Consider the following 23656-nt stretch of genomic DNA (forward strand, 5'->3'; position numbering starts at 1 on the left):
GTTCCTGGAAAGTGTTCAGTGGTGAATAGGAATTTCCCTCCTTCTTCCTCTTCAATTACCACACTGCTTTTTGCCATGTGCCAAATTACGATGAATTTCAATTAAATTATCATTGTATAATTATTTTCTTGTTGAATTATCAATACTTTTCAGTGGGAAAAAGGATGAAATTTCAAAGTTCCAAATCAAAGTAAGTAGACCAACGTAAAGGAAAAAAAAAGTGTAAAATTTTCCATACAATTATGCGTACAATCCAAACTTCAAATTTCCGTGTAATTAAGCTTACAGTACAAATTTTATGCCTATTTTTCTCACAACTTAATGGGTTGATTGCCCTGTGCTGTAATCGCTCCATATAATAAATATAAGCTTCAGCAATTATTATAGTAGAAAGCAATGGAGAAGCCAAGCACTGTAATTTTTTTGTTTCTGATTTTTTTTCTTAAATAACATCGATCGTTTTCGATCATTTTTAGAAACCAACTCACTACCAATTTTCCATATATAGAAAGTGCCCCCCTCCATAAAGGAGAATTTAAAAATATGCTAGAACACATTGTGTTTATTTTCAATAAAGAGTTAATACACTGAATTTCAGCTCAGTAAGTTTAACGGCTTGCGAGATACTATTTTTTTCGCAAAAATTCGGATCCTCACCCTCCTTAGGATATGTAGCTATTTTAATGAAAGCAATACAACATCCCAATTTGGATTAGGCCTAACTACATACCAAAAGTAATTTTATTTGACTTTGCGATTAGGCCGTGATAATCAGGCACACACAGTTACATTCAGTTTTTATATAATAATTTATATATTACAGTGATTCAAAAATGTATTTTTTCCTGTAGTTAGCTCCTCTAAAAACTCACAGATCTAGAAAGCCAAGTAGTAGTATAAGTCCTATTGCTATTATTGCAATTTAAAATATCAATATCCAAAAGTGCCTGAAATTCTTTTTTCACTTGATTAGATATACTCACTTCAGGTAAGTAGACAGAAACAAGTGGAAAAGGAAGGGAAAGGAAGGTCTTGGAAGTAAAACGAAGACAAATTTACCAGTCTTCAGAAGATACTGTCTACAGTGCAGTGAGCGGAGAGGGTCGGTAGATCATACTGAGTCGGTGGGTCGCAGTGGGTCATGGTGGGTGGTGGGTCACAGTGGGTCACGGTGGGTGGTGGGTCACAGTGGCTCACATGCTGTTGACCCACTGACCCACTCAGAAAACTTGACCCACTTGACCCACTGACCCACTCCATCTCTGGTCCACGTCTCATATAGCCTCGCTGCTGGACGGGATGTTAAACTCAATTTAATTCAATTCAATTATTATCACCGTCGCCTTTAGCTCACACAGCATAATTATGAGATATAAAAGTGAAAGATTTCATTTCGGATTCTCCGGTGCTTGGGGTTCCTTGTTCAATCCTAGCTCGCGCCGTGTGTACTTTGTGGTGGACAAACACCGTGCTATTGAGTTTTCTCTGGCTCCTCCCACTTTCTTCATTCCACCATTTTATTCTTTTTTCATAATCACCATCTCGTTTAACCTAACCGGCATAATCGTGAGATGTAAAACTCAGAGATTTCTTTTTCATTTGTTTTTTCATTTCGGATTAGAATTTAGCTTTCTGGAGTTTCGGCATGTATGCCCATATTAGCCCGTCACATATGAGGGAAGACGTTCCTCGGCGATCACACTGCACAGGGAACTGATGAGGAAGAGAGGAATGGAGAAGCGACCTGGGACTATTGTGTTAGGTACCATCCTAGTAGTTGTTTAGGCTATATGTCCTCAAGCTTCCGACTATTGTTTCTAGCACATAGGAGAGTCGGAAACATCTGGAAGATGTCTAAATGTGAAGAATACACTATTATTTATCTTTCGTGTAAATTTGATACTTGTACAATTAAAAGAATAGAAGTTATGGACACTTGAATTGATAGATGTGATTTGGTGACAATGGTATAGCTGTTTGGAAGCAGAGAAGAAATATTTGTAAAAGAATAGTTTATTGTAATACCGAAGCTTATGTGATACATAGGGAAACAAGAAAAGTGTCAAGTTTGAGAAAAATATTACTCATTAATGTCATGAAATGAAATTTTGGGATAACACCTGAGAGGAAATGGAACAGAATGGTACATGGAACTGAGGGGGAGGGTAACATGTCAGTTTCACAAAGTTATTGCGACATTTATTTTTTTGAATTTGATTTTGTACAATGTTTCGAAGGAAATTGGGAACCCATACTGTTGGAACATCCTATGTGTGACACATGAATAGTTTAAGTTTGAGAAGATAGTATTTTTGGAAGAAAAGTGTCTTTGTTGTGGACACCTGCGTGTTACGATTTTTTTTTTTTTTTTTTTTTTTTGAGATTGTGTAAATGTATAGTATTGGACCCGCCATGTGTTGTGTTTAATGTAAAAAGGCAGAAGAGATTAATAGAAAGAAAGATGCTTTAGTTTAAAAACACGCCCTCATTGAGTTATTGATTTTTTAGAAACAAATGTGAGAAAAATACGCTTTTACAATTTGTTAAGAACTTTGGAAATAGATGAAAAAAAGATTTTTCACCTGTTAGAGAGATAAATGTAACATTAAGCACCCCTTTCCTATTTTCTGTTTTTTCTTGCTGTTTCTTTTTGCTAGCAGATAGAAATAATGACTTGTGTTGTCCAGTTTTTTTGTGTATGTGGGTGTGTAAGGGAGGCTAACTTGTCTTTTTTGAAAGTTAAGTTAGAGAATACGTATTGTAACCTTTTTTTAAAAGGGTACAATAGGCAACGTAACATATGCTTGGTTGGATTATTACATTGAAGCACGTGGACACACTGTATTGAAAGTAGAAGAAAAGAAAAACCGTATTGTTGTTGGAGGCGCAGCATCGTGAATGTCTTTTGTAGTTTGAGAAGGAGAAAGAAACTTAGGTAGAGAGGACAAAGTGTGATATTTATAACATATTAATTGAAAAAATGAATTGTACAGTGAGAAAGCACATAATTTGTTTATTATTAGTATGTGTTTAAAATTTATTGGAGATTTGATATGATTTTTTTAGGTGTGAGGCTATAGGAGACATGTACTTACAGTGTAACGTTTTATTTGAACTTTACTGGGGAATTGAGTTTATGAAAGTTAAAGACACGTATGTTATTTGTTTTGGTTTTGTTTTATGGTTGTGATAGTTAGGGTAACTTATACCAATTTATTTGTGGGAACATACCCTTTATGATGAATGAAATGGGGGGATGAAGAAAGTGAGAGGAAAAGGAAGAACCCCGAGGAAACTCATGCACATGCTATGTGTTTACAACAAAGTTTATTTAACGCGAGACGAGATTGAACCTGGGACCGGAGGTAAGCGCTCTAGCACTAAAGCACCGCTCCCTTGTTTTTGTTTCTAAGAAGTTTATTATTATTATTATTATTATTATTATTATTATTATTATTATTATTATTATTATTATTATTATTATTATCACTATTTAGGAGCTAAGTTTTGTAGAAAAGAGTGATATATTGCATTCTGTTGGGAATTGAAGTTGATTTTTTTATATAAAAAAGCATGCATGAAGTAAGAAAACGAAATCTTATTAGGGTACGTATATATTTGATGGACACGAACCTTATGTAGCCGGGAATCTAATTTGGGATCCTCTACTAAAGGTAAACACGCTAGGCAGTAGATTTGGGAAGAAGATTAAAGTGAATGTTTTTGAAATTTATGCACAAGACGTTGTTCGGCATAAGATTATATGATTGCCGATTGAACATAAAACTCTGAAACATCACAAGTGAACGTTGTTCCTTAAGGATAGTCGCAGTTAAAATGATTCTACGCAACTGTTAAATGAAACGGAATATTTTAGTGTAGCGTCCCACAAGTATAACATTTAGACCATTTTAATAGGTGTTTAAAATGTAACGCAAGTGAATGATGATAGGAAAATAGTGTAATGATAGTGTGGGAGGAAAGTGAAGTACTCTGAGGATTTGCACGGACACGATGTGAATTTGATTGGATTTTGAGTTTAGCATTTTGTTTTACAGCGACGGTAAATGAGACATGGACACTGATTAATATGGAAGCCAAATAACATGAGCTTTTACATGAAAACCGTGTACGCTAAGCGCTTAACAACCGAGCTTATAGGCAAAATGTTGTTGACCGCAAACTTAGATGGCCGTAGATCGAACAAAGATTACACGCACCACAGATAACTAATGTACTAGTGGGATATTACGGTTAAGCCTAAGGTTGGATAGAGTTGAATATTGCACACAATGGAAAAAAGAAATGGAATATTTCAATGTAACGTGTGGGAAGTATATTTGTTAACTTAAGAGAGACGATTATTAAAATAATTTATGTTATTTTTGCTAGTGTTGAGAGCAATAATTATTAATTGGGAAACTTAATGATCAATATAAAAATAGTCCAAAAATCCACGGATATACTGTTTTTACATTACAAAGCTCAGTTTGCGTGAGCTTGAATGGAACAAGTGAAGAGAGGTGACTGTAGTTGACCATACATCAATTATATAAAATTTAAATTATAACCCAGAAAAAAGATTTTAATTATGTAAAAAAGAAAATAATGTATATTTACAGAATTGAGGAAGAGTCCTGACGCCTTGGATGTTTGACGCGAAGTTACTGCAAAGCACACACCTTTTGTGCGTGGTTGAAAAGAAGTATTTTGTATTTACAGAAATTTTTTATCCCGTTGGCTGCCCATCATTTATTGTTAAGGATAGAATAGACCTTGTGTCTGAATTTATCCTTTAGAGACAGCTAGTTGTGTATATTTCTTTTAGTGAATAGACTTGTAGAGAAAAATAATCATTTTAAAGAATGTCCTTTTTAGAAAGAAAAGGAGTGATACAACTGCCTTTAGGTACCATTTTTTTCTAATTGGATTTACGTGATTTGTAGGGGCCCTACCATTTGAAACAAATTTGAAAAGACATCGTTTTGAAGATAACGGAACGCGTCACTTCACCTCCTTTTTTCGTGAAAAAATATAAATATCGTGTTTTGGAGAAGAGGCTTATTTCGATTTTAGACATTGCCTGTGTTAAGTAGTAACGATTGCAAAGTACATCTTATAAAATACTTATATTGGGAAGGTAAGTTGAATTTTCTTTCCTTACATATATAAAGAAATAATGAAAAAGGTTAACTTTTATAGCTGATTAAACTGCAATATATTAAAACTTTAGTATGAGATTGTATTTATATTATTGGGAAATACTGACTTTAACGTTAGGTTAATTTATATCCGTTCACTTTTAAGAGAAATAAAGGAGAAATACTTTGAGAAATATTGCAGACAAAATTTTGATATCAAATCATGTAGTATGATTATTAATTGTTTTTTCACTTAAGAATCAGTATATATATATATATATATATATATATATATATATATATATATATTTGACAAGTGTCACGATTTTTTATTGTTGCTATATTGGAATTTATTAGTAATTAAATTATATTTTCTCATTTTTCTTTTAGATTCCTTTTTTGTCGTAAGAATTGTTGAGAGAAGAATTCAGGTAAGAATTTCAGGTAAGAATTAGTTTATTTATTTATTTATTTTTAAATATTTGAAGACAAGTATAAGAAAGTTGTTTCGTTCATTTAGACATGTAAATGACAGAAAGTATGAACGTTTTAAGAGTTTTAATTGAAAACATACATTAGGAAGATGCAATTTTTGTATATATTCAGTTGGATATAGAGGAACCCAAATACAATAAAATGAAACGAAATCTTTGAGTTTAATCTCCCTTTGAGCTGCAAGGTTTTATAAGATGGGACTTAGTGATTAACGTAAAATTTGAATTACCTGAGCTAGCGTCGGGAATTGAACCCGACTCTTTTACGTCAAAGGCACCGGTACCCTAATCGCAGAACTCCTGATTGGCATGTATTTCCGCATGTGTATAGGAGGTTACGTAATAGTGGCATGCCTTAAAGTGCACAGTTGTCATCTAACAGTCCCCGACGGCAGTCTTTGATGAGGACAACAATATCTTACAGATGATCCAAAGAAGCCCTACACCTAGCATACGCAGGATTGCCGTAGGTGCAGATGTGCCATAGTCCTATATGCATCAGATTATGAACGCTGTTGATAACTATATGAAGAAAGTGGGAAGTAATGAAAAAACCCACGTGCAGGGTATTTGTCCACCACAAAGCTAACTTTGCGGGAGCTATGATTAACCATGCACTAGAGGTAAACGCTAAGCATTGTGTAGACATATTATAGTGTAAGGTAAATGAATGATATGCTGAATAACATTATTCAGCCGTACAAAAGGAATATAAATCCTTCCTGATTGATAGCAAAAATTTATTTATTTTGAGTAGCGCAGTATTGCAGAAAATATAAATTACTTCTTTTCTAAAATGAAATGAAATGAAATCTTTGAATTTAACGTGCCATAAATATTTTCGTTACGATAAATCGGACGAATTATTAAGACATGTGAAAATGGGAGGAAACCCACGCAGACGATATTGTCCACCACAAACTTACTTGGCCGTGATTAAACCAGAGTCCTCCTCGCACCAGAGGTAAGCGCTTTACTACTAAGCCACCGTGTCCTGAAACCAAATACAGTTGTTAGCTAAAGAAAGAGACAAAACCCCTTGTGATATCAGTATGGATTAAACTAGTGACTTGCAGACAAATGCTGTAGTTTTGACTTACCTTTTACGTAAAGTTTTAATGGAATGGATGTATGAAATTTAATTTTTCACAGAGGGTTATGAGTTTGTATTAATTAATATATGAAGGAATTAGATTTTTAAACTGTTGGTACCTAAAATTATTTAAATCGATGCGTACGTCCCATTGGCGCCCACAATATTCAATGAAAGAGAAATAACCTATTAAAATTTGTTCGGTCTGAGTGAGGGAATTTTCACCCATGTTGCTTGACCTGAAAAGCTTTTGCACTTTATAGTCGATTGAGTGCCCCCACCAGAAATTGAAACCGGGGCCGCTTGCACCAAAGCATCAGTGTTAGCGAAAACAGACAACTTGACAAAATATTTTGTTAAAGCTGAATTCATGTTTTATGTTACACAAATTTGGTTAGAATCTAAGTAAGGAAAAATCAAATGAAGTATATATTTTAAGTAGAAGACCTTATTGAAAATGTGCGTATGGAGAATAATATTCTTTATTCTTCTTTGAGAACTGTTTGATGTGTTTTCTTGATGATTTTTCTCCTTCTATTAACGCGGTGATTCAATAGGACTACTGAATGACTGATTAAGCATGTTGCTTCTCATTAGTTTACTTTCGTACGTTTTTGTGACCTGCAAACTAATATGGTACGATCTTTAAAAAATTGTTTTCGATTACCCTATGTTATTTTGTAAATAGAAGTGTTTGCTAGGCGTACGTTTGGTTTATTACTTTTTGTATTTATTAATGAATTTTTATATGATCTTGTGTAGGAATGAAACTTGAGAATAAGAAAAACTACTAATATTAGATCAGGGAGAAACTCAGAAATTTTGCCGGGAGGATTACAAACTATAACTTCCTGTACATTTATATGTACTTTATTCTTCAACTACGGTATAAACTGTTTAGTAAATTTCCAGAAAAGGAAAAATTAATGAAATTTGATCCGGGTTGGAAGGATAATTATCATGAAATCGATTTCTCAATTGGAGAGTTGATCCCGGGATTACTTGTACTGAAGGCTGACGTTTTAAGAACTAATACGTGTATTTAGGTGAGAAATATCATTGTATTCTATTGTCAATATTTTAAAAAAATCATATAGCTACAGCGGTTGTGCTTATTAATGTAAAATGAAACATAATTTGTCATGTTAAGGGTGATCGTAAGCGCTAAACGAATAACTACAAAAATTTTATTTGAAAAATAAAACTGACAAATGTTATTCATAAATTTAAGTGAGTGAAGATTAAATTATATTAACTTTATTTGTATCGTACGAAATGTGGTACGATTTACTTGTTGATTGTACAGTACCTATTTATTTTATTAGAATAGAATCAACGATTGTGAGTCTTGTATTTCCTTGGAATCGGTATCGATAGTTATAAAACTGAATGCGTGAATTCATGACAGGAAGGAAAAATATTGTGAAAATCGCAGTGTCTTACTTATATTGATATAACTTTAGTAGTACGTTCTTTGGTTAAATGAAGTCTTTAAAAATCTAGTTTATTACTGTGTATATATATTTTAAAATATTTGTTATTGATAATTTTGTATCTTTTTTTTTCTTATAGGATGAACGGGTCAAAACCATCAACGTCGTTTGATCTTTTTAACACATTTAACGAATTAGATGGGATTTTATTGTCGGTTTAAAATGAAGACAAAATAAGAAATACGAAGAAGTCAGCGGAAGCGCTAAAAAGGAAACGTCAAGAACAACAACAAGACCTATGGGAATTCTTCCCACTAGAAAGCGACGTAAAAAGAAATATTTTTATTGCAGTGAAGAGAGTTGAAGCCCTAGAACGTTTACGTTTAAAGAAGAAATCATTTAGAAAAGAAAGGGAAAAGTGTAAAAGTTGAATAAAAAAGAAAAAAGAAAAAGAAAAGAAATTAGAATAGGAATTTAATTATAATTTAGTGTTTTATTTCATAATCATTCCATGTCCTTTCGATTAGTATAGGATATTTGTTATTGTGTTTGACAAGGGTTTCTCATTTTTAAGTTTAAGAGTAAAAGTGTTTGTGAGTCTCAAAACAAGTTTGAAGGGTGGAAAAGTTTGTGAACCATAGTTCAATAGCGGTTATTTTCCCCTCTTTGTGTATGTTTTTTTTGTTGCTGTTTGCCCATTCTTTTTAGAAAGAGAACTATAAGGCTGTCGCGGGGGATTTTGCAACATCTAAGGTAATACATTGAAATGGTTTTAGTAAAATAAGTAACTAAATTTGTGTATTCCAGGGAAATATCTGGCTTAACTTAAATATTTCTTTTAGTCGACTGCATACGTTTAAAATAAAGGACAATTACTTGATTTTCTCGAAGAATTGCGGGTAATCTTATCTTTGAAACGTATTTGACACTGGTCTCACAGTAAAATTATTTTAATCTTATTATTACTCTCTGAAATATATTAAATAACTTACAAGAATTGTGTTCTTAGGTTTTCCAATATATTGTTCTTATTAAAATAATATCTTGGCAAAACTTCTGACAGGGTTTCACTGTAATTTCACAGATTCATGTAGAATTGCAAATGATTGATAAAGATAGTTGAACTTGAAACATATAGATTATATGGTGTCCTGTCACACTTGTTTCGTTATTAGAGAAAATTCCATATGAATCTTTTGGTTTCACAAGTAAGTTTACCACTAAATTTAACGGAGGGCAAGTGAGTGATGAAAAAGCCATGCGCTTCGTCCTGGACGAACCCAAAATTTGATTATCGGAAACTGTAATCCAATTATGTGGAACCGACACTTGAATATCTGATGTGTCTTTTCTCTCTGTGTCTTTATTTAATAACCAAGTAAAATATTTTGCTTCATATCGAACAGTAAAGACAAATATTTTATTACTGCGTCATTCTTTGTTCTAAACTTGACTTGAAGTTTGAAGGAAAAAAGTTTGATATCCTTAAGAATACTAAGACCCTTGAAATGAATTTGAGCCATAGCTTGGGAGTCATTAAATGTTATAGGGGTAAGTTAACACAGTGCTTTGATTATATATTTGTCACTCCGCTATATACTTTACGCTTTTAAAATATCGGCTACAATTAAAAGATATAATAAAGAATAATCCAATGCAAATGAATAATGACCCTGTGATTCAAGAATCAGTTAAATTTTGTTACTTGTGAGTAAATTAGTTCAAATTATTTCGTTTTTTGTAAAACAACTGTCTTTTAACGGTTGACTCTATTCATTTGTATACATGTTGGTGTAAAGAAGAATGAAAATTTCTGAAACAAACTAGAACAATAAGTTGAGATACTATTACTACTTTCAGTGATTTTTATAATTTGTCAGGTTGTGAGAGTGTATAATATCGCGTAAATGTATATTACAGATAAAAAATAGCTTGGATGAGAAGGAAGAGTTGAGTACTAGTTAGGATGTAGGATTTAGATTACTGGGCCTTCGGTATCTTATGTCCATTTAGCCTGTTACGTTTGAGGGATAACGTTTTTTCGGCGAGTACATTATCGGTGGAAAGGGAATAAAGAAAGGGTTGGGGGAAGAAATAAAGCAGTGTGGGACCTATAAGGTAGGTTTGATCCCGGCATTTGCCTGGTGTAAATGATAAAAAAGAGGAAAACTGTATTCAAGGTGGATGGCCTGAAGAAAAGCTGTTACACTGTTTATGATCGAGTGTCCCCACCGGAAATCGAAACCGTGACCTTTAAGGCATAGCAAGAGCGTTAGCGAGTACACTAGGCAGGGCCACCGTAGTACTAGTTAAACAATCATACCGAGTAGGTAAGCAATTCCTGAAACATATATATTTGGACGAGAAGAGGAACGAAAACGGAAAATGGTGGAATTATGTAGTTAGTATTATTAGGGTCATCAAGTCTAGGAGGCTCCGATGGACATGTCATGTAGCTAGGATGGAAATACTATCAAAATTTTAACTAGTAAAATAGAACACATAGGCGAAAATGGGAGGACAATATTAAGATGAATCTCGCAGATGCACTTGGCTAAGGATAGATGTTAATAGAGAGCTTTTGTGAACGCATCATTGAACCTCAGGTTCCATAAGCAATATGGTTACTTAGTTGAATTAGGTTAACATTTCACTATTTAAGACAAATTATTGGTGATGAAAGATAAGTAAAGAGGAAAATCAACGAACATATTAATTATCGCTGAAATTATCTGTAAAATTGAAATCACACTGGAGGAAATCACTCTACCACTAAGTGATCAGCGTGGATATTAAATGAGGTACCCGCAAGTAGCACAAGTAAACAATCTATCTGTGAGTAATACTGTTGCAGATTAAATGAGGTAGCCTCAAGTAGCACAAGGAAGCACTCTTCCACTGAATTACTGCACTGAAGATTAAATGAGACAATCCCAAGTAATACAAGGAAGCACTCTACCACTGACCCAGTAGTTTGAAATTCAATCAGTGACACCAACTGGCAAAAGTAATTACTCTATCACTGAGTCACCGCGCTGGAAATTAAATGAGGGACACCCAAATAGCAGAAATAATCACACTACCACTCATTCAGGCCCCCTGCATTAAAATATACGCAAATTAGAGTCTCGATAGTAACGAACGAACAGAAGAAGTAATATAAGTATTTGTACAAAAATTATAAAGCTGTTAAAATGCACGGTTTCAAATCAAGGATCTATATATTAATAGAGCAAAAACAAATCCAGGAAGAACTTAAATGTCAACTAAAAAGCAGAGTATTTTGGTTATTATCCGATTGTAAATCTCTTGTCGTCGTGAATTATCTTCCAAGATTAAAATTAGGTTTGTTCTTGTACATGTTTTCGAAACGGTTGCTTACCGTGGAGTAAAATCATAAGATGTATGTAATTACCAATGTTAGGGGCATCAACTGTAGGAAGCTTACGTGTAAAAAAAGAAAGAAGGCATGAGCGCATTCAAAGTTTTTGGTCGTTAGGAAGACCAAGAGGAAAATGGGATCTAACAGAAATAGAGAAACAAATTAGAAACTGGATTTATTTGTGTTAACAAAAAGTACATGGAAAGCTTTTGTGAGTGCAACATTGAGCCTTTAGCTTCCATAAGCCTTAACCTTAATTTTTAAAAACATTTTTCAGTAAATTTCTTTATAACATTCTTCAATTGTTCAACAACTACATTATTATTCCTTAAAGCATACAGCTGCAACGTTTCTCTTTTATTGTTCTTTTCTTTTATTCAAATTCTTTTACTTACAATGATTCATTTAAAGCATACAACTATAACGTATTGTGTACATCTATCATCCTTTTCTTTTATTTATAACAATCTGCGATTGTTCAATGAGTTTCCAAGGTTTCTCTTCTATTCTTTTACTTTTCTTTATAACAATCTACAATTGTTCAACGACTAAATTGTTATTCTTCAAAGCACACAGCTGCAAGGTTTCTCTTTTATCATTCTTTTCTTTTGTTCAAAATTCTTTTATTCACAATAATTCTTTTAAAGCATGCAACTATAATGTGTTGTGTACATCTATGATTCTTTTGATTTATTTATAACAATCTCCTTTATATGATGTTCCAAAAGTATAAAAAATGCACCTGCAATATTTTTTTCTTTTCTATTATTCTTTTGTTTACAATTCATATATCTTTTCAACTTTGACATCGATTAATATTGTCTTTTGTGCGACTCCTATACATACAACAGTGTACTAGCTTTATTCCCACCCCTTACCTGTTATCCTATGTCATTTATACAATAGTAAGAATACAACAGGCGGCACCTTTGTGGACATATAACCTAAACAACTACTCATCCTAGCATTTGCCTGGTGTGAATGAGGAAATTCTAGAAAAAAGTGACTGGTCTGTAAAAGATGTTAAACCTTTCCGACCGTGTGTACCCACCGGGAATCGAACCCGGAAGGCTTCACTAAAGGCGAGAGCGTTAGCAGATACGCTACGGGGGTCCACAAGATTTAACTTCGTCTTATAAACAAATTATTTCATTATAAAACCCTAACTAATTGTCATAAATCTACAAGAGGTAGTTTACTTTTAGAGACTTTAGAGAGTTTACTTGACTTTTCTTTTAGAGATGCCTTGAAATGTTTCATTAACAACTGCAACACATGATTTAGTTTAACCCTTAAAGAGCCAACGTGAGTCCAATGGACTCATCGCATATAATTTTTATCCAGCTGCAATTTATTTCTTACTCAATAGATTTCTCTTTATAGATATGCTATCGGTAGATAATGTAAAGTGTGAATACAATTTGGAATTGTAAAAATATACAATAGGGTAGGTTTTAAAAATATATTTCTAATTTCGTAACAGAAAAGGCCAACATGAGTCCAATGGACTCATTACTGAGCTGCTTCATATATTTTGGTTCATAGTGGTAATATAGGTAATTGTCTTTAATTATTAATTATATGGCACATTTATATCAGTTGATTCTTGTTGTGGTGCAGGCAGTTGGAACTGTTAGTGTATGTTAGTGCTAATGGAAGTGCAGAAATGGATGCTTTTTCAAATATTGCATAAGTAAATCGCTAGTTGTTGGGGATTAAGACAAAGACATTATGTGCAGTGAACTCGAAGATAGCGGAAGTGATTGGGAAAGTGAAACATTAGAAGTTTCTGATACGGTTAGTAATTCTGAGATTGAAGATGTTGGAAATCGGTGGCAAAGTAATGAAAAGATTTTATATGCAAAGGATGGAACCTCATGATATTCTGAACCTCCTTGACCACAGAATACGAAATCTCAGAACATTATCAGGGGGAGTTAATAAGGTTCCTTTTTCCAAATAAAATAATCGAAGATCCCTTAGACGCTCTGTTATTATTTATTCAAGACGATGTGTGAAGACTATCGTTTGGTATACCCATGAAGAAGCAACATGCAGAATCAGTGGAAGCCGGTCAATGAGAGAGCATTGAGGTATTTACTTGGACCTTTGTATACTACTGGTAGTCTCAAAGCCAAAGATCTGACCATAGAACTGCTATGAGATAAAAAGTATGGACCACCAATATTTTGCGGTGCGATGAGTAAAAACAGGTTCAAGTATTTGCGCATGTTTATCCAATTTGATGACAAAACAACAAGAAGTGACAGAAGAAATAAAGATAAACTGGCGTCAATACGTGAAGTTTGGAAAAGAATGAACCAATGCTTGAAAAACCACTATGACCCTGGGGAAATTTTGAATGTTGACGAAAAGCTTGTTCCATTCGCAGGTAGATGTCTATTTACACAATATATGCCGTTGAAACAAGGTAAGTGTGGGATGAAGGAATGATGAATAGCAGATTCCAAAACACATACTCCTTTTGTATGGTACACCGTACGTTAGGAAAGATAATAGCAACCAAAAACTTGGGACAAAATGTGGTCTTGCATTTGTCGGAGTCTTACTCTGGGAGTAAAAAATATCATATGCGATAATTATTTCACACATTTTGATCTCGCCAACACATTGCTTCGCAATGGTCTCACACTAGTGGGAACAGTGAAAAACAAAATATGTTCGTTCCACTCGAATTCTTACCAAACAGAAAGAAGGAAGAGACCAATTGGCCCATGAATATTCATGGCAAAGACAGACTAATATATGGCCATTTATCAGCTCCAGAAGTCTCATCCAGCCACATATTGGCAATAGACGTGCTGTAGGTCTTGACAAATCAATCCAGTCTGTGGCTGCTGAGTTCAAAACTAGTCATATAGGCTAATGCATGTTACCAACATAAGGTTGGAGATGGAAAGAAGAAGCGATTTTTTTACTTGTGTGATGCGCGAAAAGGACAATTACAAAGGCAACATGCAGGACCTGCCAAAAGCATGTCTGTTCTGAAGATTCGGTTGTACTTAGATATGCAAAAATGTAAATCAGAAAACAAGAAAAACTAAGCATGTTCTTCAGTAGTTCCAGGAAATTACAAGAACATTCCAAACCAACAATTGAAGAGCTCAATTCCAAAAGAGCCTAAGTCAAGAAAGTAAGCTTTCCAGGAGACGATATTTTGTGTGAGTTTCCATCATTCTATTTCCGTAGAAGAAAAGTAATCTACGTAAAAGAAAATTTTAATTCTCTACGTTTCGTAAAATAACGGTGAAATTATCATCTATAGCAAAAGTTTTATAAGTATTTGTAAGCATGAGTCACAAAATAACTTCAGAGAATACTGTTGTCTAAGGACATTTTGGACAATAACTCAGTTTTCTTTCGCCTACAACTAATTTGGCTTATGTAGTTTTGTCATGAAAGCCTGTTCAATATACGAAGATGCAGAACAAATATCTCAAAATTGACAAAAATTGACTTAGGCTCTTTTGCAATCCACCCCTTCAATTGCATTACTTATATTGTTTCTAATAACTTAGAATAGTTTGAGAAAAGAGGTTCTTGAAAATCTAGTAGTTAGCAAAAGTTGTTTCTACTAAAATTTATAATTACACTACCTTTTAAACAATACAAGAAAAGTAATTTTAATTTCCACGAAAATTTTACATCAGATGGCAACACTGACGAGTTTGTAAACACTATAAGAATACGTGGTTGTTATACTTTCGTGTTCCGTCGGAAATACTTAAAAATATTATACGAAATTACACTCAATAACACAATACATGACCTGATAACACGATATCAACAGTGTGAGTCCATTGGACTCACCTTGGCTGTTTATTATAGGAAAATAGGTTGGCCGTTGTAGGGTTAAGCAATTGAAGCAATAAAGTTTAGTGCTGTGGCCCGTACCTTTCTTTAAAACTCTTGAGTGTAGTTTGGTGTCAATTACCATTAGAATTTAACAGGATTACAATTAATGAAAGAATTCATCTCTTCGTTAAAATCAATGTATGACTTTCACGTCCCCGTAAAATATCTTTTATCTTTCCAGTACTCCAAATGTTCAGCTATTTTTCCATGACAAAAGAGAATTTACATCTCACACCGTTAAAATTTTCTTACATAAAATAAATTCTTTAGATTATTTCAATGCTTGATAAGAAAGCCATTTCGTAAGATTTAACAATAATCTATGACACATATGCTACAATTTTTGTAGTTGTTTAACATATTTGAAAAAATGATATGTTCTGCAAAACCCTGCAAAACCAGGCTCGAAGAGGGCTCGGCACAGCCCGAATCCCGAGCTGGGCGGAGAAAGGGGCCGGGCGTAACCGGCCTGAGAACAACCAAGCCTGATAAGTCAAGTCAATCCTTCAATATGCATTGGAAAATGAGAAATGTGTCGTCATAACATTGCAATATCTATTTGTCCTTCTCCAATGAGAAAACCATGTGAAAGGTTACCCAAGGCTTGCTTTCTATATCCTTATTCTGTCTGTCTATTCGTTATCTGTGCTTGCTCTGTCCAGCCATGTTTATTATATAGGGTATTTCAAAACAACACCGACAACGTTTGCGAGGTGATTCCTGACACCAAGATAACACAAAAAGAATAGACCAACCTGGGTGCACAAATGCTTCCTTTTGGAGTTATAGGCTGCCGAAAATATGAAAAAAGAAATGAACTTCAAAGGTCCATAAATAGAAGACTATGGAACCTACCGTAGTCGTGTCAACACCTCACTTAGAAATTAATATGTGCGCTATCCAAAAATACATATTGCAGAATCTTAAGGTACTCACAACAATTTTTATAGAGGGAGTTTGGATATGGGCATATAACTTGAAGTACTCATTAACTACCTCTATAAAAATTGTTGCGGAACTATCGGAGAATTCTGAAACTTGGATATTTAGATAGGGCACATACTAGTTCCTAAGTAAAATCTTGACCCAACTACGGTAGGTTCCATAGAATTGGAGCTATAGACCTTTAAATTTCATTTTTTCATGTTTTCGGCAGCCTATAACTCCGAAGGGAAGCATTTGTGCACGCAGGTTGGTCTATACTTTTTGTCTTGTCTTGGTGTCAGGAATCACCTCTCAAACGTTGTCGGTGTTGTCTTGAAACACCCTGTATAATACAGCTCATGGACGTAAAAGTCTTAAACTACGCTCATTAGTGCGTTACGAATAATAGAGAAGATACGTAAAACTGCTACACCGTATGTAGTATTAATACTACAATTACTACTGGTAATACTACTATTACTATTACAATTACGAATGCTAGTGCTAATTCCACTATTGCTGCTATTGCTATTACTATTATTACCATTACTCATTGCTATACTAATATGACAGCGAATACCACAACTGCTATTACTAGTAGCACTAATAGGAAAACAGTACGTCTACTAATACTACTACTACCACCACTACTAATACTACTACGTCTACTATTAATACTACTACTGGTAGTATTACCGCTACTGCTACTAATACTATTACAACTACTTTAACACTAACACTACTAAATTACCATGAAAAATACTATCACTGACACCTTTTCTACTATTACTAGCTACTATTTAGCGTAACGCATTTCAATGTAACTTCCTCCGAGATGAACAGCCATAAGTAAAAAAAAAAAAACTTTTTAATAGCGTTAGTAAGATAGTTACATATCTCAAGAGATCTGGATTTGTAACCCGTCTGCCACAAACTGTTCACCAAGACACTAAGGTATGATGGAACATTAAACTCATCATGTGGAAATCTGTGGATTCGGAGGTCTTCGACATCCGGCGGATACTAGAAGAGCACAAACAAGATCAGCGTATAGATTGCCTTGATCAATCCTTAATGAAAGAATTACTGCAGTTTTAGAAGATTTCTACGATGCTACCAAAGCATTGGAGGCAAAGAAAACTGTAACAAGGCATTTGATACTACCTTGGTTTGAAAGACTAAACAAAGTTTGTAAAGTTAACAGTGAAGTTGATTTATTTATTTATTTATTTATTTATTTATTTATTTATTTATTTATTTATTTATTTATTCAACACATCAGGCTCTAGGCCCAGTTACAGTTTTGTTCCTTAAAACTACATTTATCCGTAGTTATATATTAACAAGGTTATACATTTATATATTTTCATTATCACACATATTTTTAAGGCTATGTTTGTACACTGTCTCCGACATTCCAAAATCATCTATAACATATATTCTTTCACTTGCATTGTTGAAAGCATTCATTCTCCATATAGAAGACTTAGCGAGGATATTTGTTCTTGCCTGTTTGCAGTAAATTGTAGTGTTATTTCATACGCGGAGTCCACCTGACGGGACATACAATTGAACCTTCTAAGTAAGATTGGGACAGTCAATTTTACCATGCAGTAATTTGTGGAGAAATAAAATATCCGTATGTTCCCTCCGTTGTTTCAATCTGTTCATATTGAAGTTTTGTACTATTTCTGAATATGACTCGTATTTTGGATATTTGCCAGTTTTTCTATAAGCAAGAAATTTCAAGAATTTTGATTGTATCCTTTCAATCATATCTATGTGTTTTTGGGGACAGAGTCGCATATTCTAATTGATACCTCATAAAACAGAAGTAGAGTTTCATTAATGTATCATCGTTTTGGAACTATTTACCTATTCTTATATCAAAGCCAAGATTTCTGTATGAATTATTAATAATTGTTTCAATATGATAATTACAACTTTATTTAGGATAAACTACCACTCCTAGATCTTTAATTAAAGTAGGTGTCTCTAAAATAGTTCCTTCAATAAAATAGTCATATTTAATCGTGTTTTCTTTGACGTGAAGGAAAGAGTTTTGCATGTATTTACGTTTAACTTAAAGTTGTTATTGTCACACCAGTTCTTAATATTGCACAAGTTTACTTGCAGTTTTGCACAGTATTCAAGCGAATTAATTTTGGAGAATATTTTAAGGTCGTCCGCGAATAGAAGAGTGTTAGAATAATGAATGTGAGACGGTAGGTCATTTATCGCTAATAGAAATAAGAGTGGACCAAGATTTGAACCATGAGGGTCTCCAGATAAGGCTGTGAATATTTTAGATAAGTATCCTTTGAACATGACGGCCTGTTCACGACTTTGCAAATAAGATGCAAATAAGCATTTTGCTTGCAAAGAGAAATAAAAAGTCCTTAGCTTTTGTAACAATGCATCATGATCTACCAAATCAAAGGCTTTTGAAAAGTCAGTATAGAACACATCCACTTGACCCCCTCTATCCAATTCATTTACAATAAAATGTGTAATAATGGCTAAATTAGTGGATGTTGATCTATTCTTTAAGAAGTCATGTTGGTATACTTATATGACAAGGTTGGTATACTTATATGACACATTATCCTGTTGAATATTACTTGCTTAAACACCTTGGCAAATGCTGATAAAATAGAAGTAAGCCTAAAATTATGTGTATTCTTTGCATCACTAAATTTAGGGATAGGACAAATTATGGCTTCTTTCCACTTGACCGGAAACACGCTTGTTTTTAATGACATATTTACAATTGTATGTAACGTATGCTTAATAGGGTGGAACGTTTTGCCCTTTTGTTGGAAATTCGATGACGGCTAGTGCGGAAAAGGTGCCATTAGTGGCACCGACCTTACTGATTTTTTTTTTTTTTTTTTTTACTTTTTGGACAACCCCTTACCCTGTCCCAACGGACTTAAAGTTTTTTAAGTGCTTGATTAGGCAACACGCACAACACCAATGACAGAAAAGCTACTTGTGGTCGTTTTTAGTTACCTGCATAGGCGCCTGAGCCATGGGGCAAAAGGGTTCACTTGCCCATCCACTTCCCAGACTGGGGGGGGGCAAACATAGCATTTTGCCCCCTCCCCACTTTCGGGGCACCAAACAATATCCAAAAAGTCTTGTCTTTCAGGGAAAACTACCTCTCAAATACAAAGCACTGAAATAAATTGCTAAGTGTTTATCGCATTTAATTCTCTCTCTCTCTCTCTCTCTCTCTCTATGTATGGTTCACTAATTTTGACCCAAGCATATGCATTTTGAATATTATAGATGAAAACTTGACACCATTAAAAAACACACACACACATTATATACACTGCTCCACAAAACTTAAGCAACCCGAGAGAACGTAGTATAAGCGACGTGTGGGGCCCATTCAACACTGGTTAGTGGCATGCACATACACAGAGACGCGTCAGAGACACACAGGCAAGGCGAGCACATGTTCTATTGCATAAGCAACACCGTTTCAAGCGCAGTGAACAAATTATGCCATGAGGCGTACAGCACAGCCTAGTAGTGTCCGAGGCTCCAAGCATTGTGTTAGTGGTTCTTGTGTGGGGTACACACCTTGCAATGACTGATAGACGACATTTGAGTGACTTTGACCGCGGGCGAATAATTGGGCGGTTGGAATTGGGTCGATCGCAAGTGGAAGTGGCGCAGGAATTCAACGTGAACAAAAGTGTTGTGTCGAGGCTGTGGAGTCGCTTCCAAAATGGAGGTGAAGTCAGTAGACGTCATGGAGGAGGCCGTCCGAAGAAGACTTCGGCCGTCGATGACGCATTTCTCACAATTTCTGCCAAACGTAACCGACAAGAGTCATGTTCTCAACTGGCCAATGAGTTGTTTCAGGCTACATAACAACGCGTGAGTCGTGAAACTGTTCGTCGTCGGCTCAACAGAGCAGGACTCTATGCAGGAAGGCCTGTGCTGTGTGCGCCATTGAAAGTGGATCACAAACGTGCGCGTTACACATGGTGTCAGGAACATGTTGCATGGGGGAACACCAGTGGCCGCGTGTCATGTTCTCCGATGAGTCGAGATTCAGTTTGTCGTATGATTCTGGTCGGACTTTAGTGTGGAGAGAGCCAGGAACACGCTATCATTCAAACTTTATTGCTGAACGGCCTTCCTATGGCGGTGGTTCCATTATGGTGTGGGGTGGAATTATTCTGAATGGGAGAATGGACCTCCATATTGTGCAACATGGCACTTTAACAGCACAACGGTACCGGGATGAAATTCTGAATGCACATGTGCGCAATTTCCGCGGAGCATTTGCCCCAGACTTCCTGTTCATGGATGACAATGCCCGCCCACACCGTGCACATCTTGTTTCCGACTATCTGGAGAGCGAAGACATTACGAAGACTGTTCGTGGTGGTCACATACGAGCATGGAGGCCATATTGACTGCCTATGCCCTCGCACAATCCAGCTTCACCTGTTGAGGTATTGTTGTGCTGAACTTTTTGGTCACTCTGTACATCCTAACTGTATTGTTCGTCTTCACTTGTGTTGCATTGTGCATCTAGACCGTCGGTTTCTTCATTATACTTGGTGCAGTGATGGTGTCCTTTTATTTTCTGCCACTTTCTTCGAGTTGCTTAAGTTTTGTGGAGCAGTGTATATATATATATATATATATATATATATATATATATATATATATATATATATAATGTGTTTGTGTGTTTTAATGGTGTCAGATTTTCATCTATAATATTCAAAATGCATATGCTGGGGTGAAAATTAATGAACCATACATAGGCAACAGCTGGAAAAGAAAAATTCAAGATTCTCAGATTTTGATAAACGATCGATACAAAGAGCTAGATTCCAGCATTCTTTTAATGATAGGTCAGTTTTAAAATGCGCATGTCCAAAACAATGTGGAGGATTAAAACAACTGCAGATGGAACAGTTGATACAATAACCTGTCAATCACATCCTCAGGGTGTCCCGTGCCGCAGTAGAAGAAAGAACATGGTAGAAACGCGAGCTAAGATCAACTTCTGCCGGTTCTTGTGAAGCCAAAAAAAGTAGAGGAGGAGGGTGGGCACTTCTGCTATCAAGTGACAGTCCATGTTGACCTGTTGATCTTTTAACTTCCGAACAAAGCAAGTATACGGTAAAAGAACCAGTATCATCTTGCTGCCTTGGATTATATTCGTACAATTGCACATGTGGATGGAAAGAAGGCAAGGCATCTTTCTCACTTCCCTCCTTCTCTTTTATCTCCCCTTAGGGCAATCACGTGAAAGAAGTATCTTTATAGTTTTCTAAAAATTTAGACAAGAAAGAATGCAAGAGAGTTGTCATAGTTTTGGGACAGTATGTCTGTATTTCTGTATCATGCGGGTCCGGCTGGTGCTCTTTAAAATCGTATCTTAAACTGTGGTGTGTGCTTGAGTCGAGACAAAATGTCTCTCTTGAAGTATTTAAAAAATAATCAGTGGCAGTAGTAGTGTCAGTTCAAAAAGAAGTGGAGAGAACTCCTCATGTATGAGTGATGCGCAGAGTATACTCGAAACTGATGAGTCATCTTGTATCAACAGTGAAGATAGCATTTCTAGTGTAAGTGAGGAATGGAGACCGGGAAGTTCAAATGTCGATAATGTGTCTGACAAACAACAGCTGTTTAACACATCGCACGTAGACAATGATACTACCGGTATAAAATTGCAAGATATTAGTGCTCCCAATCAACCACGCGATATTTCTTTCCCTCAAGTGTATTTCGGTAAAATACGCTGATGCTTTCGGGCTTGTTGGTTTGATAACTACCCTTGGCTTCATTGGGATCCATTGTCAGAGCGGGTGTTTTGTTTCACTTACATTAAAGATACGGAGAAAAATCTTTCGTTTACAAAAAATATGGACGAAGGGTTTACTAAAAATGGTTTCAAGAACTGAAAAAAAAAGAACTTGAAAAATTTTCTTGTCACGAAAATTCTCATGTTCACCGAGAAGCAGCATTAAAATTAGTCCTTAGTGAAAAAGTGAACGTGAACAGTAAATTGAACAAACAAATAACCGAAAATGTGGTATTTGCGCAAAATGCTCTTCTTAAGGTGATTTCCTCAATTCGCTACCTAGCGAGAAAGGGATGTGCTTTAGGTGGACATTCTGAGAAAGCAGGAAACTTATACCAGCTTCTGCAGTTGAGAGCAGAGGATTCCGCAGATTTAAGCAAGTGGCTTCTTCGTCGAGATAAATGGCTCGGCCATGACATTCAAAATGAAATTTTAGAACTTCTTGCGCAAATCGTTCTCCGTGGCATAGCATCTTATATTAAACGACAAAAGTATTTTTCTCTTACTGTTGATGAAACTTCAGACATTTCGCGTCAGGAGCAAGTGAGCCTGTGTATTCGTTATGTAAGTGAAGCATTCGAAGTATACGAGGATTTCATCGGTTTCTATAAAGTAGAAGGAATGGATGCATCTACATTAACAGCAGTGATTACAGATGTGCTTGTACGAATGGATCTATCATTACAAAACTGCAGGGGACAGTATTATGATGGAGCTAGTAATACGTCCGGTTGTTACTCTGGAATCCAAGCTAAAATAAAAGAAGTGCAACCAAAGGCGCTCTATATTCACTGTACTGCCCACTCTTTACATTTAGCTTTACAATGGGCAGCACGACAAATTCCTTGGATTAGAGATGTTCTTGAATTCGTGCGTGCGCTTGTAAATTTAATACGTGACTCACCGAAGCGTTTAGCTAATTTTACGAATATTCAGAAGGGCTTATCGAAAACTAATTACAGTTTTTATTCAAGTGTCTCGTTGAGAACTTTATGTCCGAACAGATGGACTGTAAAAGCTCTGTCATTTGACAGTGTTCTGAAGAACTACGCGCCGTTATTTGAAACCCTGAAAAATATACATGATGATGATACATGTACAGGTGGGTCGAATTTGACGGCTTAAAGGCAATAAGTGGATCGAAGTCAATGAAACTGTGCACAGATATCGTAGACGTAAAACGAGAGAATATTGTTTCGAATTTTCTTTTTTTAAAAAGTTGTGCGGGGCACAGACTTCCTAAACCGTTGATTACGAAATACCAACAGTGCAATTCGGAGGGTGCCTTGCCCCCAATACTGTTTGGGGGCCAAGGCCTCCTGCGAAAAGAGTAAATTTTACCGTAGTAGCCCAGGAAGGAGTGGACCGAAGCAAATGAAACTATGTGTGGGTATTGCATATGTTAAATTAGGGATCTCATGTTTCCCAAGTGTCCGCACCCGATTTGCTTCAAATTTGGCACATCAACAGTAAA

General features: G+C 35.3%; 1 protein-coding gene across 1 annotated transcript in view; it reads left to right on the top strand.

Annotated features, from left to right (window-relative positions):
• LOC145674033 (zinc finger MYM-type protein 1-like) overlaps positions 1-23307 on the top strand; it is a 32456-nt gene extending 9149 nt beyond the window's left edge. Inside the window, exons 2-3 of the mRNA XM_081743859.1 lie at positions 5532-5585; positions 22466-23307. Coding sequence (XP_081599985.1) covers positions 5532-5585; positions 22466-23307 — 896 coding nt within the window. The remainder of the gene's footprint in view (positions 1-5531; positions 5586-22465) is intronic.
• The last annotated feature ends 349 nt before the right edge of the window (positions 23308-23656 follow it).

The sequence above is a fragment of the Thermobia domestica genome, chromosome 17 (genome assembly GCF_964235325.1).
Source record: "Thermobia domestica chromosome 17, izTheDome1.hap1.1, whole genome shotgun sequence".
Taxonomy (NCBI): Eukaryota; Metazoa; Arthropoda; class Insecta; order Zygentoma; family Lepismatidae; genus Thermobia; species Thermobia domestica.